Here is a 17,994-nt window from a genome sequence, read left to right as displayed (position 1 = left end):
TTAAAATACGTGGCTGTATTTACCTAGGTGGAATATAGGATCAGGAAACCTCCGTGTTGAAGCAAGAGGAGGCTGCCATATAAACGTCTGCAATATCGATCATCGCACCTACTAGCAGTAGGAAGGAACGTGCGCCATGTAAGCCTAGCCGCCATCTGCCACTTGGTTGTTCCTTGAGATCGGACCGCGCGCCATGAAGCTCAACCGGGTTCGCCGCCGCCGCCGTGATGTAAGCCCCCGTTGCTTGTGTTCCTCCTTGTCAAATTCTTGTGCATGAGTCATTGAATACTAAAAATACTAGGCCCCTAAGAGCATCTCTAGTGGATGGTGTATATGCAGGTGGATGCTAAATATAGACGATCAAAATCAAAAAAGCTTTCCCAGTGGATCGTGTATCAGGTCGTGCACCTATATACGTCGCTCCCACGAGCGTACCTGGCGTGGGACTAAAGACGACCGAGCCACGCTCGTGGGCTCGCGCTCCCGCTCCCACGACCGAAAAAAGCCTCCCGCTCCCGCTCCCGTTCCTCTCCGGCCGCCTCCCCAAGGTCGACGTCGCCCCTCTCCGGCCGCCGCCCAAGGTCGCCGTCGCGTCTCCTCTCCGGCCGCTGCCCAAGGTAACCATTTTTTCCTTTCTCGCGAGCAGGAGCAGAGGGGCGGCGGCCGCACGCCCTGCAGCCCGATCTGGCGGCGGCGCCGGTGCCGGCGCGCGCCCTGGTGAGAATAGAGGGTGGGGACGGGGGCTGGGCGACGAGTGGGGGCTGGGCGGCGGAGCGATGGGGGGGGGGGAGATGCAGGGGCGGCGGCCGGGCGCGCCTGTCTGCTGGGGCGGAGGGACGAGCGGCACCGTGGGGAGATGCAGGGGCGGCGGCCGGGCGCGCCTGTCTGCTGGGGCGGCGGGACGAGCGGCGCCGTGGGGAGATGCAGGGACGAGCGGCGCCGTGGGGAGATGCAGGGGAGATGCATAGCTCTTTGGAAGGAGAAGAAAATAATTTTTTCCTTGTCAATTTGATGCCAGATTGTGGTCTAAAATAGCTGTGCATTGGTTGCTTGCAGATGGATGCTGACCAAAGCTTCTTGGACACTCTTGATTTTGGTTACACGCAAACACAACTAGAAAGTTCAATTGAAGAGCAGGCAACTCCATCAACTCAGCATCGTTCTGCAATAACAGAGAAAGGAAAATCCAACAAAGGCAAAAATTGGTCTAGTGATGAGGACAAGGTTCTCATAGCAGCATGGGCAAATACAAGTTCGGATATTGTTGGGACAGATAAAAACCGGGATGCTTATTGGGATAGAATTTCAGAGTACTACAACACACACAAGGAATCATCATGGCCGGAGCGTAATGCTAATGCAATCATAGCTGGATCACGTTCATCGAAATTTCTAATCCGTTGAGTCATCTGAATAAAAGAGAGACTGTGACTCTTTCTCCCATTGCCTCAAAAGTGCAGCTTTGCCGACCAGTTTGTCGCTCCTCTTCAACTATCATATTGTGCATTATGACACAAGCTTTCATGACATCAGTGATTTCTTTACGTTTCCATCCTTTAGCAGGTCCACGAACAATGGCAAAACGGGATTGCAGAACTCCAAAGGCTCGTTCCACATCTTTCCTAGCCCCCTCTTGCTTCTTGGCAAAAGTTTTTTGCTTTCTGCTAGTTGGAGCTGGTATGCTCTTCACAAATGTTGCCCACCGTGGATAGATACCATCTGCAAGGTAATACCCCATTGTGTACTGATGGCCATTGATGCTATAATTCACTGGAGGAGTTTGGCCTTCGGCTAGCTTTGTAAAAACAGGAGAACGTTGAAGAACATTTATATCATTCAGAGATCCTGATAAACCAAAATAAGCATGCCAAATCCAAAGATCTTGTGAAGCAACTGCTTCCAAGATCATAGTGGGCTCGCTCACATGGCCTTTAAACATGCCATGCCATTTTTTGGGGCAATTTTTCCACCCCCAGTGCATGCAATCTATGCTCCCTAACATACCGGGAAATCCTCTTTCCTCCCCTATTGCAAATAACCTAGCAATGTCTTCTTCATTTGGAGATCTCAGGAATTTTTCCCCAAAAACTTCACAAATTTTGATCATAAATTTCTTGCAAGACTCTAAATTAGTAGACTCAGCGGACCGGATGTACTCATCAACATAATCACCTGCTATTCCATATGTTAGTATCCGCATCGCCGCGGTCATCTTTTGCAAAGGATGTAACCCAAGAGCTCCAGAAGCACTTCTTTTTTGCGTAAAATAATCATCATAGTCATGCTCAAGTATACCATCAGCTATGCGGTTGAACAAAGTACGCGACATCCTAAATCTGTGCATAAAAATTAAATGAGACAGGGAAATGAAAAAAGGACCAAAGCAGAGAAATGTACTAATTACGAACCTTCGTCGAAACAAATGTTCGGGAAAGCGAGGAACTTCTTTGAAGTAGTTGTCCCACAGAAGAAGAAATCAGGCATCTCTTCCTCGATCGATTGACTGACGTCCATGCTTGGAACCGCCATGGCGTCGAGCGTTCTTCCTCTCTTCCTCCTCGCGCTCGGCGAATGCTGCAAGTATGAGTTCATCGTCGCCAGATGAAGATGACGAAGAACTCATGTCCCAAGTGGATGTGTTCATTGTGTTGCGTGAGAAACGATAGAAAAATCTAGGTGAGAAGAGAAGTGTGCTGGAAGAGGTGGTAGGAGTGGTTTATATAGATCGGAAATATGACCGTTGGAAATATAGCCGTTTGAAAATATAGCCGTTGAAATATACACGTCCAAATTTACACGTTCCACTGAAAAACTGGGAGGTGTATAATTTAGCAAGATGTATATGGACGTGTATATGAAGATATACACGTTCAAATTTACATGTTCCACTAGAGATGCTCTAAGGGATTCATTTACCTGGTTTTTTTGAAATTTTTTTAACAGCCTCTAGAAAATTACACTTGTTACTAGGGACCTGCACCATATGACTTACGTGTAAAGGTTGCGGTCTTCTTCAATTTTACTGGATTGTTCGCGTACAACCGAGATGGACACGTGTAATCTGAACTGTCCACGCGTCAGCAGTGAAACAAAACTAGCAACCGCCCCACCGCTCTTTTTACCATATATATAAAAAGATGAAACGCCCCCGCAAGAACGACCATTCTCTATCCCAACCCAGCACTACGCCGCCGCCGCCGCCCCCTCTCCACCGTCTCTGCACGGGCGCGCACCCCATTCACCCCAACCTCGTCGCCGGTCAGCCCCTACCGCCAGGCCCTCAGTTTTCCCTCGACCAGGCCGAGGTGGTAGCGCACACAGCCGCTGCACTTCCTTCCACCCCGGCACCTCTCTTCACCACGCAGATCAGAATCCAAACCTCCTCGCGACGTCTCAGATTTTGTGCACGGTTAGGAGGGAGGAGACTGGGCGACTGGCCATCCGGCAAAGGAAGACAAGGCCGACATCAACATGATCCGGCAACAAGGCCGGCGTCAACTGGATAGCGGACGAACAGGGGTAGGAGAGGGACGATGGGGAGGAAGCTCGGGGAAGAGGTAAATCGCCTTCGTCGCTTTTCTCTCTTTCATGCAAATCCCATATTTTCTCCTCCTTTTCCACTACTACGGCAGCGGAAAACCTAAGCGGCTGCACGACGCACTCTCCTATATATCTGGTTGGGATCGACAGTAAGGAACCAACTCGAAGTTGCAGCCACCCCATCCACTCCTCGCCTTTATGTTTTCCAGTGATTTATTGTGGATTTGATTCGCTGCGATGGATTGGAATTGTTCTGATTTTTTGTATCTTGATTTACTCGGTTTCAGTTTCACGGCCGGGATGGTGGATGCATGGGTGGTCGCCGCCTGATCAGTCAGATATGTTTCTTCTTTCCTCTCCATAACTCCATTGCATCTGGTATTCTGGTTATGGTGTTGTTTGCTGCGTGTGTACCGCTACTGTTTTGTGCTATGGGAGAAGAGAGTTCAGAGATTAGAGTCAACGGCTAGGATAGGGATTTCTACTAATTATCTGCTGCTCTGAGTTGTATGTTATCTCTGTTCTGATTTGTGTGCTGCTGCTTGGGTGAAGAAGAAAGGGACAGTGCTGCTGCTTAGAGATAATGCTCCTGCTGCTGCAAAGAGATTGTTGTTGCTTATATAGAACAAAGTAATAGAGATACTGCTACTGCTACTAATAGATTGTTGCTGTTTTTACTTTCTGCAGTTGCTAATGCTGCTCTGGATTGCGTAGTTTGTATTAGCTATGTTCTCACCAAGTACAAATAATTTACAAAGCATGGTTGTTTCATTCCTTTTGTGTTATTTTGTGGTCTCTTTACTGTAGCTTCGTATTTTGATGCATTCTTCCATCCTCTAGGTCATTACACATGCTCATTTGAAGGTTGAGTTATCAATATCAATTATTGTTGCCTATGGGCGTCTAATCAGGTTTGCAAGGTAGTGTTATTTCTCTTTTTCTGTGATTCTGCATATGGCATATGATGATATGGTCGGCTTATATCTTAAATTCCATAAGAACGACCACATGTTATGATAGTATATGATTCTTATATCAGTTCTGCTGTGTTCTCTATTATTTGGCTAATGTAACAAGCTATTGTTGTGTACAAACATTTGTAAAGTAGACGTTCTTCAGGGCGTGTGTATGTTCCTTACTTGCCATGGGTATATATCTGAATCGTCATTGCATTTAATTGCTGGAAATATTGGTCCCATTCGACATAATCGGTCTAAACCCGATCTATTTTCCTAATACTTATTGTAGAATTAACCCATGATCTATAGCTTGAGAAGGGTATATTTAATCTTTATGATGTCCACCAGTATTAGTTCCCCATCTTACATCAAAAGAAGTGGCAAGCATAGAGACATTATACGTCATCCTTAATTATTTAAAAGTGCAGAATCCCATGTACAAGTTTCCATTCATTTCTCTTCGATGAGTAACTTCTACTTCAAGAAAAATTTGGCCAATGGAAGGTGTGTAAATCCCAGGCATACCTATGTTTGTAAATCCCAGGCGCAGCGTTGCTGTCCTGGATGCAAAGCTGGAGTGGCTCTGTATCCTTGGGATCAGATTGTTCCTACTCGGAGTCGACGGCTTTAAGGCGAGGAAGTGAATAGAAATTCCTTGTCAGCTATGGCACACATACGGATAATTATTGCATTTTTTATTTAACTCAGTTGATATTCATTGATTCGTCTTTTTACTAGCTTCTACAGGCTCATAGTGAGCATATCCAGGATTATTTATCTATTTGTTTTCTTTGGAGGTCATAATCCTGCTAGCGATCGACGTTCGCTTGGGAAAAATGTGTGTCATCCTATATGGATTATTTATTTATTTGTTTTCTTTGTTGGTTCAGTTCGCGTATCTGATTGTGTGCAGATGCCCTTCATGGCCATGATAGAGGTTTTAGGTTCCAGCCTTTCTGTAAAAATACAAAGACTGTTAAGCTAGAGCCAGCTTGGATATGAGTGAACATTTATATGGTATAAGGTGGAGATTCTTTTCATGCACCAAAAACTGTAGATCATTCTGTTTAATTTCAATTTAGCCTTGCATCTACCAATGGATCTATGGATGTATGATAACTTATGACATATATATCACAATATTATTGTTCATCATTTGTACATATTGCTCCTTTAAAAAATTCTTCAAAAAAAAGGGCCATATACCTATGGAAGCTACATTGCATCAATGTTCTTGTTTACCAGGATTTTCAGAAGTCATTCTATTGTTATCTGAAATATGGATAGTATAAGTGATTCTCTCTCTTTTTCTTCTAATAAATTTGGTTAGGATCCAATAGTTGTGAGGGGAATCAGGTTGAAAGTTACTCCCTTGTGTAGCTATAGGCATTTCCTTCCTGGTGCTTTTGTATGTAATTGTTTCTTTTTCAAATTTTTACAGGGGATCACGTGGTCATACACTCTTAAGAGGTAATTATATTGATACGTTTACCTGTTTCGGTATTTGGTGTTTGCTTTGTGTGACATCTTGTTGATTCCGTGTACTGATGTTGTTGCTACTATTGTTGGATGCCTCTTGCCAGGATTAGTGCGGCGGACTGTGTTCTACAAGGGCTCTTGACTCAAGACTGATTCAGACAAATTGGTAACTGATTAGTTTACCCTTGATGCATTAGCTTTCTTCACAACATAGTCATCGACAACCACAACTACAATGCTCTAAAAACAATGTACAAGAAATGCTCCGCTGCACAAAAATGGAGGAAGAACAAAGAAGAGAATTAGGTGTTTTGTCCTCTATTTCAAGATATTTTCCCAATCCATCAAGGGCCAAGAGATTCATCCCGCAACAAGTTGAACATGGTCTACACGGGAAACAAACCACCAATAAATATACGAGCAGAAGAACTAGCTTCATCTCTCTACGACTCTACCACTACATCATAGAGACGAACCAATTAGCTGGAGTATCAACATCTCGGGTCTAAGAAGAGAACAAGAGTTTTGCAATTATGTATCCAGTAGCTATTGTCACCACCTAATGTAGATCACTTATGCATTCTCTACCACTACATCACAGAGACAAACCAAGCTAGAGTATCAACATCTCGGGTCTAAGAAGAGAACAAGAGACTACTGTAGATCGCTTATGCATGTACCAACTAGATGTATCCTTTCCTTGCAATGAATCAAGTCTGATCATTTATGCATTTTCCAGATGTATCCTTCCCTTGCAACGAATCATGTCTTGGGACCTTACCAAAAATTATTAAAAAACCAAATAGCTTACCAATCGTTGTAGCGCGGCGTGCCGCTGCGCACTACACGCTAGTTTATATCAAATCTATATCTATCCAGCTGCTGAAAGTCAACAGGCTAGTCAAACTGCCTCACGATGTGCTGCTCAACATCCTGGAGAGGGTGGGCACGTTGGACGCCGTCAGGACCTGCGTCGTCTCCAAGCATAGCAAACGCTCAACCTGCCGGCCTTGCTCTCGCAGATCGTCGTCGACCTCAGCGACCTTGATCTACACCGGAAGAACCGTGGCGTGGCCGACATGACCGACAAGATCCTCAGCACGAGGTCTCCACAGATCCCCATCCGCAGCCTCAAGCTCAGGTTCATCATGAGAGGCGACGGCCATCTCAAGATCGGCAGGGCCGTCGCCCTCGCCATGGCCACGCAGAAGATCGACGCGGCAGAGTTCGATATCCTGACCAAGGACATCTATTATAGGCGCACCGATGCCGATCTCCTCGACTCGGCGAAGCTGTTCAACAATTTTATCGGCGAGTGTGCCGACGCGTTTGCCGGCCTCACGCGGCTGCAGCTGCAGAACCTGAGGCGGAAATGTTATCCGGAACCATGGTTCAGCCGAACCTACGCTCGACACCATTCATTTCTAGACACTATTCATAAGGATCGATGCATGATTGATTAAAAAATGCAGTTGTCATACATGTCTATTCATGAGGATTCATGCATGGTTGATTAAAAAATGTAGTTGGCGTGCATATCACAGATCCACATGTAGTAGAATGTTAAATCATACGGCATGGACCATAGGTTCGGCTGAACCATGGTCCTGAATCACGTCTCTCAACCTGAGGTTCGGTGAGTCGGACATACCCAACATCCTAACCACGTGCAAGCGGCTCGAGTCGTTGCGTTTGCTCCGGTGTGACGCGTGGAAACTTCCGGTGCTGCATGTAGAGCATGCCAGACTCGTTGAGCTTACATTTGCCTATGCGAAATTCTCAACGGTGGAGCTCGGCTGCCTACCGAAGCTTCGACGGATGACCTTGCATAGATGGATATTTGATAACCTAGACAATCCCTTGATTTTGGGCTATGTCCCTCAGCTCTCCAAGCTAACTCTGGCGCATGCATTCATTATAAACAGGACCCTCAAGCTGAGCCAGCTGCTTGTTAATGTTCCCTCAATCAGTGACCTGCACCTCGATTTTCAAAGTGAAAAGGTACTCACCACAATTATCTTTGCCTCGTTTGTCTCTATATATGTACTCCCTCCTTTCCGGTTTATAAAGCTTAATTTAAAAATCTCACCAACCAAGGTAGATGATGAGTGGTGGAATATTTTTTGTAGTTTGTAAAATCACCCAATTAATGCTCTTGTTTTCCTCAAAAAAGTATGTTTACAAATGCATTAATTGCAATGCAATGCATGCATAAATTACATGCATTGGTCAATTTTCTCTTAATACTTGCATGCAATGATTTAATGCACATTAGAATCTGAACATGTGATGGGAAACAACCAAATTGAGCCTTATAAAATGGAAAAACTAAAATTTTGAGATAAACCCTATAAACCGGAAAGGAGGGAGTACCTTAGAAGCATTTATTATCACAAAGTGGACAATCCACTGAAAGCATGAGTCCAAGTGTACGTGAGCCTATTTTCATTCATGGCATCGAAAGCCGGATATAATAAGTTCACTTCTAATCTAACATATTTTTTTGTGTGGCTAGGTCCATGATATATATGCATATATAAAATATACGTTATCTGATTGTTATATGCCGACGGTAGTAACGTATGCATCACTTGAGATGTAATTTACAAGTGTTGTTTTACCTCTACCAGGTTTGGGTTCTACCAGAATGCCCTAAAGTGCTTGCACCTGTGCTCGGCAAACTACGGCGCGTGAATCTTAACAATCTTCCCGAGGAATGTGACATCGCTTGGACAATGTTCCTTCTTGAAGCCGCGCCATCCTTAGAGGAGCTTTGCATCACAGTATGGGATCATAAATGCCAATTGGAGTCGCCAAAAAGTTACTACCAGAAAACCGATGTGAAGTGGGAGCCATCTACTCCTGATTTCAAGCACAATAATCTTTCCAGACTAACTATCTACGGCTTCCAGCCCAACGACAACTTCATGGCATACGTCAGGCGCGTCATTGAAGCCGCGGAGAACATCAAGGAGGTATCTCTACACGACAGGAAGGTGTGCGAGCACTGCGTTGTCAAGTTCCCTCATCTCGGAGTTCGTCCTTGGAGTTGTCCATGGACCAGCGAGGAGGTGGATTCATTCAGACTGGAGATCGCAGAGGTGATCAAGGGGAGGGCCATGGCGGTGGCTTCCACTCACAAAATCCCCCATGATGTAAGTTTCATTTTGCAATTGCTATTTTTTGCTTTGATCTAGGTCAATATATTGATCTACCACCCATGACTAATTTCCCTCCTGGAGAATTGCAGTTAACGAAAGCATCTGACAATGACCACATATTACTAAGCAAGCTGCCCAATAACAACATCGTCGAGAGGGTGGGTACGGTTGATCTTGTAAGAACCTGCATCCTCTCAAGGCAAATGCATAAACTGCCTCGGCTTGCTGATTCTCCACGATATTATTCCCCACTATTTCGTTCGAATCAACTGCGTTGTGGCCGATGTGATAGACAAAGTCTTGAGCATGTGGTCCCGGCAGATTACCATTCGCAAGCTGAAGCTCAGGTTTTCTTGAGTCCCTCTCGTTGTCACTCGATTGGCAAATCAGCCGGCCTCGCCATGGTGACCCAGAAACTAGATGCAACCGAGTTTGAGATCTTGACGCCAAGGGATACCTATCATTGCACCGAGGCGTATCCCCTGCTATTTGTTAAGAAGTTCGCTAAATTTGTTCGTCATTGTGCAAATGCTTTTGCTGGCCTCACAAGACCACAACTGCATAATCTGAGATTTGGTGAACTGGACATACAAAACATTCTAAGCACCTGCAAGCGCCTCGAGTCATTGTGTTTCTTTGAGTGTGACGCGGGGATCCGTTCAACATTGCATGTAAAACACACTCGAGTCCTTGAGCTTGTTATCTCCTATGGGGAATTCAAAACAAAGGAGCTTGACCGTCTACCAAAGCTCCAACGGACGACCTACAATGTCCCCTCCGTAAGCGATTTGTATCAGGAATATTGGAGTGAAAAGGTACCCACTGATCCAATCATCTCTATTCAATTCTCTTTGTATGATTGTTATATACAACTGTAGTAATTTATGCATCACTTGAGATGTAATTTATGAACAAGTTTTATTCATTTTTTTTATCTCTCCCAGATTTGGGTTCAACGGGAATGCCCGAAATTGCTTACTCGTGTGCTACTGCTCGCCAAACTACGGTTTGTGAATTTGGACAATCTTCCTGAAGAATGTGATATCGCCTGGACAATGTTCCTTCTTGATGCTGCACCATCTCTAGAAGAGCTTCGCATCACGAGTGCCAAAGGAAGTCGCATCACGGTATGCGAGGAGGTGGATTCGTTGAGGAAGAAGATCATAGAGGCGAAGGAGAAAGTGGACTCATTGAGGAAGAATGTCATACAGGTGACCAATTCAAGGTAAGGGGGAGGATGATGGTGATGGCCGCCGCTCATAAGGTCAAGGTCCATATAAATCAATAATCATTCATGGCATCTCTGTGGTTTTGTTGTTCCTGGACTCGAGAGCTTATACTAGTAGCTATTGCGCATGTTGTTTTCCTCTTAATTGTTTCTTACTTGACTATACATCATATGGAATGTATATCGGCTACCCCCTTTGTTGGGCAAACCTATATATGTGTGTTCTCTTTTCTGGTGTGGAATACAATCTAGTATATTTTATTTAAAATCACACCCTGGCAGTCATTGACTTTGATAACCGGCAAGGTAGACACTGAGGAACTTGCGTGCTGGCGCCGGCGACCGTCTGGGGGCTAAATATAGGAATATATTGCTTGTTGGATCGATGGATCATGTCACCATCAGCATCGATCTTGATCTGCATCTCGTGTGAAATTACTCATGAAGAGAAGCATATGTCGATTCAGGACAGGTTGTTCTGATTACAAGATCAGTCTCTCTTGATACATGTTGTTGACTTCTTGGTACGAACGAAAGTTTTTTTATTCCTCTTTTTGGCACAAAGAATGTTGAATGCTTGCTCATTTGGGCTACACGTAAGTACATACAGAATCCCTATAGATGTGAAAACATTTTTTGAAATATGAGTACATTTTTAAAATCTTTGAACATTTTTGAAATCAAGGAAACTTCATTTGAAACCGTGATCATTTTTAAAATCCAGGGAAGATTTTCTAAAATTCATGCACTAACTTTTTTCAAATTTGCTAACATTTTTAAGTTCACTAATAATTTTCTGAACTCGTAAATTTTTATTAATTCAGGAATATATTTAGGCTTTTACATTCTTTTTAAAATTTGCAAACATTTTTTATTTTTTCAAGAACAATCCCTCTACCTTTTCCAGTTCTCCTTCCTTTCTTTGTTTTTTCCCTTTGTTTTTCTGGATGGCCCATGGCCCAATAAGGCTGACTGGCTACCAGGTCAAAGCGAGTGTCCTGGGACGTGCACATTTGGTGTGTAACGCCCTCGATGCGGCTATATCTCCCACGTGTCGAAGCACGACTTAGAGGCATAACCGCATTGAAAGCAATGTCGCAAGTGAGGTAATCTTCACACAACCCATGTAATACATAAGGGAAAGAGATACATAGTTGGCTTACAGTCGCCACTTTACACAATACATAAATAAACATCCATCATCCAGATTACACTCAAGGTCCGACTACGGAACCAAAATAAAAGAAGACTACCCCAAATGCTACACAGATCCCCGATCGTCCCAACTGGGCTCCACTACTGATCATCAGGAAAAGACACATAGTAACGACCACGTTCCTCATCGAACTCCCACTTGAGCTCGGTTGCGTCACCTGCACTGGCATCGTCGGCACCTGCAACTGTTTTTGGTAGAATCTACGAGTCACGAGGACTCAGCAATCTCACACCCGCGAGATCAAGACTATTTAAGCTTATAGGTAGAACAGAGTTGTGAGGTGGAGCTGCAGCAAGCGACTAGCATATATGGTGGCTACATTCGCAAAAGAGAGCGAGAAGAGAAGCAAGGCACGGTCGTGAAGCTAGTAGCGATCAAGAGGTGATCCTGAAACTACTTACGTCAAACATAACTCCAACACCGTGTTCACTTCCCGGACTCCGCCGAGAAGAGACCATCACGGTTACACACGCGGTTGATGTATTTTAATTAAGGTCAACTTCAGGTTTTCTACAACCGGACATTAACAAATTCCCATCTGCCTCATAACCGCGGGCACGGCTTTCGGAAGATAATACCCTGTAGGGGTGTCCCAACTTAGCCCATTATAAGCTCTCACGGTCAACGAAGGATATTCCTTCTCCCGGAAAGACCCGATCAGTCTCGGAATCCCGGTTCGCAAGACATTTCGACAATGGTAAAACAAGACCAGCAAAGCCGCCCGATTGTGCCGACAAATCCCGATAGGAGCTGCACATATCTCGTTCTCAGGGCACATCCAGATGAGCAGTACGTACGGCAACCGAGGATACCCCAAGTTGCCTCAGGGCGGCACCGCAAGTGGCTCTAGTTTGGACCAACACTCAGAGGAGCATTGGCCCCGGGGGGTTAAATAAAGATGACCCTCGGGCTCGCGAAAACCCGGGGGAAAAAGGCTTAGGTGGCAAATGGTAAAACCAAGGTTGGGCCTTGCTGGAGGAGTCTTATTCAAAGCGAATTGTCAAGGGGGTCCCATAAATCACCCAACCGTGTAAGGAACGCAAAATCAAGGAACATAACACCGGTATGACGGAAACTAGGGCGGCAAGAGTGGAACAAAACACCAGGCATAAGGCCGAGCCTTCCACCCTTTACCAAGTATATAGATGCATTAATTAAATAAGAGATATTGTGATATCCCAAAATGACCATGTTCCAACCTGGAACCAACTTCATCTTCACCTGCAACTAGCAACGCTATAAGAGGGGCTGAGCAAAGCGGTAACATAGCCAATCAATGGTTTGCTAGGAAAGGATGGTTAGAGGTTTGACATGGCAATATGGGTGGCATAGTATAGCAAGTGGTAGGTAACGTAGCATAGGAATAGCAAAAGAGCGAGCATCTAGCAAGCAAGGATAGAAGTGATTTCGAGGGTATGGTCATCTTGCCTGCAAAGTTCTCAGAGTTGTCGAAAGCTTGATCCTCGTAAGCGTTCTCAACAGGTTCCTCGTTCACGTACTCGTATCTCGGCTCTACCCAAAGCAAGAACACAAACAATGGAACCACAGTAAATCAAGGTGCAATGCACAAGCAACATGATGCAATACATGGCATGATATGCGAGATGTGATATGCAATGCGTATGCGTGCTCCGGAAGGAAAAGTGGTGAACAAGGCATCAAATTGGCAAACCAAGTATACTGCTGGAAAGGTGGGATGATTTCGGTTGAAATCGATATAAAGATCACCTGAATCGGATGCACGGTTTGCAAATGGCAAGCAAAACAAGAATGACACAATTCTGTCATTAACAGCATGATAGCACTTAGAATAAATCAAGAAACTATGCTACAGCACCCCAACATAAAAACAAAGCATATGGCAGTGATCTACAGGAGATGCTTAACAAAAAAGGAACACTGAGCTACGGCTAAATCACAACATAACAGGTTCAAACAAGCATGGGAAAAGTGCAAAAGATATCAGGTTGGACATGGCATAAACAACATCAGATATCAATGTTCAGAGCAAGCAATCAACATGCTACAGGAACTTATAGTAGCAAATCAAGGCATGAAATGATTCTACTCAAAGCATAGAACAAAAATCCCTTACTGACCATGAGCCAAAAAGGATCAGAAGATAGGATTGCACCCATGTAAACATAGCAAGTTTCGTTAACAGATTCAGGAAACAGAGCATGGCATTAACAGCATCATGAAGGCATCTTTGCAAGCTCGATTCACTCACCACAACTCATTGCATGACAAGATAAGCATAGCACCAGCAAGAATACATGTTTATGAAACTAAACATGGGAAGAACAAGTTTATATCATGCAAGGATCAACTACAACAACCTTGGTAAAATTGAATAACATGTAAACAATCTGCCAGGAAACATTTTATAGCAAAAGTAGAGCACGAAAACGACATGCTAGACTACTCCATAATTGCAAACAAGAGAATGGATGGATAAAGCATAACCATATGTTCAAAACATCCTTACTGAAGTATCTCAAAATAGGCATGGATCTCTCTATAGCATCAAGTTTACATGGCATAAAAATAACAGCAGAACAGGGACTGAAATCAGCAACATCATGAAGCCTAATTTGCATGCTTGTGCTAGTCACCACAGAGATCACAAAAATACATGGCATACACCCCTGTAAAGATGACATGGCATATTACAAAATACATGTAGGACTCAAGTTCATAGGGTGCACACATCAATCATGGCAAAAATGACAAGTGCAAGTTCTGATAAGAATCTGAAACTAACATCACATAGCTCTCTTCTAACAGCATTTCGGGCATCAAGATGAGCCCAAATGAAAATGATGCAATGAGATGAAATGATGTACTCGTCGAGACGAACAATACGGTATGCTATACGCCCAAAACGGAGCCACAGATGCAAAGTTATGATGCGATTAATATGGCATGAAAAATTATGCAGAACCGAGGACTTAGAGGATTTCGGGGTCAAGCTCGGTTTTCTCCTGATCTGGATCGGGCTCGGGCGCGCGGATCGAGGCGGGCCGGCGGCGGCTCGCCGTAGTTGGAGCGGGAGGAGGTTGGAGACGGGGTCGGGGCCGGCCGGGGCGCGGGTCGGCGGCGGGCACCGCGGCGGCCGGGGCGCGGGTCGACGGCGGTGAGCGGGCGGCGGCCGACGGCGGTGCGCGGGGCGGCGGGGGCGACGGCGGCCGGGGCGGCGCGGTGCGGGCCGCGGGGGCCGGCCTCGGGCCCGGCGGGCTTTGGCGGAGGCGGCGGCGATGTGGGCGCGGCCCGCCACGTGGCGGCGCGCGATTGGTCCGGGGCGGCGGGCGGACGCGTCCGGCTCCGCCCGGACGTGTCCGGCGGCGGCGAGAGGAGCGGGGCTAGGGTTAGGGGTGGATTTGATCCAGAATTTTGGGGGAGGAGGTGTTTTATAGGTAGGAGGAGTTAGGAAGCTCCAAATAAGGTGTGGTTTTCGCCCACACGATCATGATCGAACGGCGATGGACATGGAAGTGACTTAGATGGGTTATTGGACTTTTTTGAAGGGGTGTTGGGCTGCAACTCACAAGAGACCTTCGCGGTTACCCGGTTAACCGTTGGAGTATCAAACGACCTCCAAATGGCACGAAACTTGAAAGGTGGTCTATCGGTGGTGTACCAAGGCCACTTGGCAAGCTTCGGTCCATTCCGAGAACGTTTAACACCCTCTCACGAAAAAGAGACAAGAGGGATGCGCCGGTGCATGTAGGAGTGTCGGATTGCAAAACGGACAACGGGGAAAATGCTCGGATGCATAAGACGAGCACGTATGCAAATGAGATGCACATGATGACATGATATGAGATGCATGACATGAATAAAATGCAAAACGAAAGACAAAAACCCAACCACGGAGGGAATACCATAGCACATAGCCGAAAATGGCAAGAGTTGAAGTTACATATATGGAAAGTTTCATCCGGGATGTTACATGGTGGTCGTTCAACACGTTGCACGTTGAACAGGATCTCCCGCCCCTATGGGTGATTTTACTGCTAGGCGAGTGGGTGAACTAGTTTTTTGCTTGGTGCGTTTGTTAGGGGGCGGCGGCAGCTTGCTAATTCTATGTCAAACAGTTGGTTCATCACTTGCTCCGTCTACACCATGGGACTCATCAAGTGGTGGATTTGCGATATGGAATACCGACATCGTGCTAAGCGGCGGGGAAGAGTAAGAAGGGAAAGATTAGGCATAGGAGATCCAAGCCAACATCAGTAGATCTAACCCAAGGTTGGGAGGCGACTAGGTTGAGATATTGGAGTCCATTTGGTGGTGAATAACAGTGCAGGGAGTGTGATTTTGAGAGGCAGAGGCACGAGTAAAATGGGTTGTGTAGTGTGCGGGTGTGCATGGTGTATGGGCCTTGGGCCATGCCTAGCTATACACACGCCAGCAAAGTAGGGAAGTCAGAGAAAAAGGAGGCCAGTTTTGATGCATATGGTCCGATGGTATATAGGATGAAAACTGACAATACACCCAAACATCAAACAACTAGCGATGGAAACAGCGAACCGGACACCATAAACCAAATAAACCAGAAATATCGGTCAACTCTATGTAATAGTGCTCACCTCTAACCAAAATAGCCCGTGTAAAATAGGAGACTTAACTCACGACCAAGTAATGGTGTGGCGAAGCACACGTCACCCTCTGGTATGATCCATATATATTATCTAGAACGCAGTCATAGCATTGTGCATGCTATTTGATCGGGTTGACTTAGAAGGGCTCCACCAAACTAGCTAGTGCAATGAGTGACAAAATATTTATGACTAATACTGCAAATGATATATATTTTCTATATATGTACGTTAGGAGATTTTGTGAGATTTAAGAATGGCGTGTGACACACAATCACTACTAGGGAAAACCTTATACAGAATGTTACCAGTAGCTAGCAGTAGCGCGTCTGCTAGAACGGCGCTACTGTTACCCGCTTAGCAGTAGCGCGACAGGAACAGAACGCGCTACAATTATAATTGCCACACCGTTCCCGACGTGCTAGGTATAGTAGTAGCGCCCTTCTATGAACAGCGCTACTACTATGGATTTTAACAGCAGCGCGTTTTGCCTCCCCACGCTACTGTTAAAGCTATTTTCGCCTAACCTCCCGCGCGGCCTGATTCCCTCTCCTCTGCTTCCTCCCCCAATTCTCCTCTACTATTCCTCGTCGCCTCCGCCTCGCCGCCGTCTCCCCCGACCCCGCCTCGCCGCCGTCTCCCCCGACCCCGCCTCGCCGCGCCTCGGTGCCGCCGTCTCCCCCGACCCCATCTCTCTCCCCGCCCTCTGTAAGCACTCTCCCCTTTCGATCCCTCTTCTCTGCTTAGTATGAACCCTAGCTATTTAGTGCTAGTTAGTATGAACCCTAGGCTATTTTTAGTGCTAGTTAGTTAATTACTTATATGGTAATTAGGGCAGTAGTTCCTAGGTACTAATTAGTTAGTAAGAACTAGGTACCAATTAGGTATTAGTTTATTTTTATTTATAGTAAGTTTATTTTTAGTAAGAACTAATTGAATTAATAGAACTCGTTAGTAAGAATTTGTTGCTATTTTTTTTAGCTAAAGCAATTTTTCCCGCATCGACGTCGACGATGCCTATCCCGCATCCTCGTCGTCGAGTCGGCGGAGGACGACACCTGCTTGACCAGACGGGCCATGCCCGGTACTGGGCTCCGCAGGGGTGGTACTGGGAGGCGCTACCTACCGGGGGCGCAGGTTGCTGAGGAGTCAGCCTGTTGTTGACCCGAACTTTCTTTGGTGGCGGTCGCGTGGGCCAGTGACGGTCCAGAGGCTCGAGGACCCCGCGGAGGTGGTGCATCACCGTGTCAGTGAGGAGGACGCGCACGTCCGTCGCTACTTGTTTGCGTTGGAGCACAGGTTCTCCAATACCTGGCAGGTTCTCCAGGGATCTCACTGGAGCTATGTGTAGGACCTTGAAGTATGTATAGAGGGGGGGTGATTAGACTACTTGATCAATTAAAAGCTATGCCTTTTCCCAATTTTAGACTTTGGCAGATTTTAGCTAACTTTGAACAATTCAAGCAATCATCACGCAATTCAAGCAAGCATGCAAAGAGTATATAGGCAGCGGAAAATAAAGCATGCAACTTGCAAGAATGTAAAGGGAAGGGTTTGGAGGATTCAAACGCAATTGGAGACACGGATGTTTTTGTCGTGGTTCCGATAGGTGGTGCTATCGTACATCCACGTTGATGGAGACTTCAACCCACGTAGGGTAACGGTTGCGCGAGTCCACGGAGGGCTCCACCCACGAAGGGTCTACGAAGAAGTAACCTTGTCTATCCCACCATGGCCGTCGCCCACGAAGGACTTGCCTCACTAGCGGTAGATCTTCACGAAGTAGGCGATCTCCTTGCCCTTACAAACT

The 17,994-nt window shown here is 45.8% G+C and overlaps 1 protein-coding gene and 1 pseudogene across 1 annotated transcript; one reads left to right on the top strand and one right to left on the bottom strand.

Moving 5' to 3' along the window:
• Window positions 1–1,405: 1,405 nt before the first annotated feature.
• LOC123139716 (uncharacterized) lies at window positions 1,406–2,464 on the bottom strand (the record flags this gene model as incomplete). Its single annotated transcript, XM_044559446.1, has 3 exons — window positions 1,406–1,791; window positions 2,005–2,336; window positions 2,409–2,464. Coding segments are annotated over 3 exons (774 nt in total), but the record flags the coding sequence as incomplete, so codon positions are not given.
• A 3,634-nt stretch (window positions 2,465–6,098) lies between these two features.
• On the top strand, window positions 6,099–9,202 carry LOC123139715 (uncharacterized; annotated as a pseudogene).
• The last annotated feature ends 8,792 nt before the right edge of the window (window positions 9,203–17,994 follow it).

This window comes from Triticum aestivum, chromosome 6B, assembly GCF_018294505.1.
Source record: "Triticum aestivum cultivar Chinese Spring chromosome 6B, IWGSC CS RefSeq v2.1, whole genome shotgun sequence".
NCBI lineage: Eukaryota > Viridiplantae > Streptophyta > Magnoliopsida > Poales > Poaceae > Triticum > Triticum aestivum.
The sequence above is the reverse complement of the archived record's forward strand: the minus strand, read 5'-3'. Positions and strand labels throughout refer to the sequence as shown.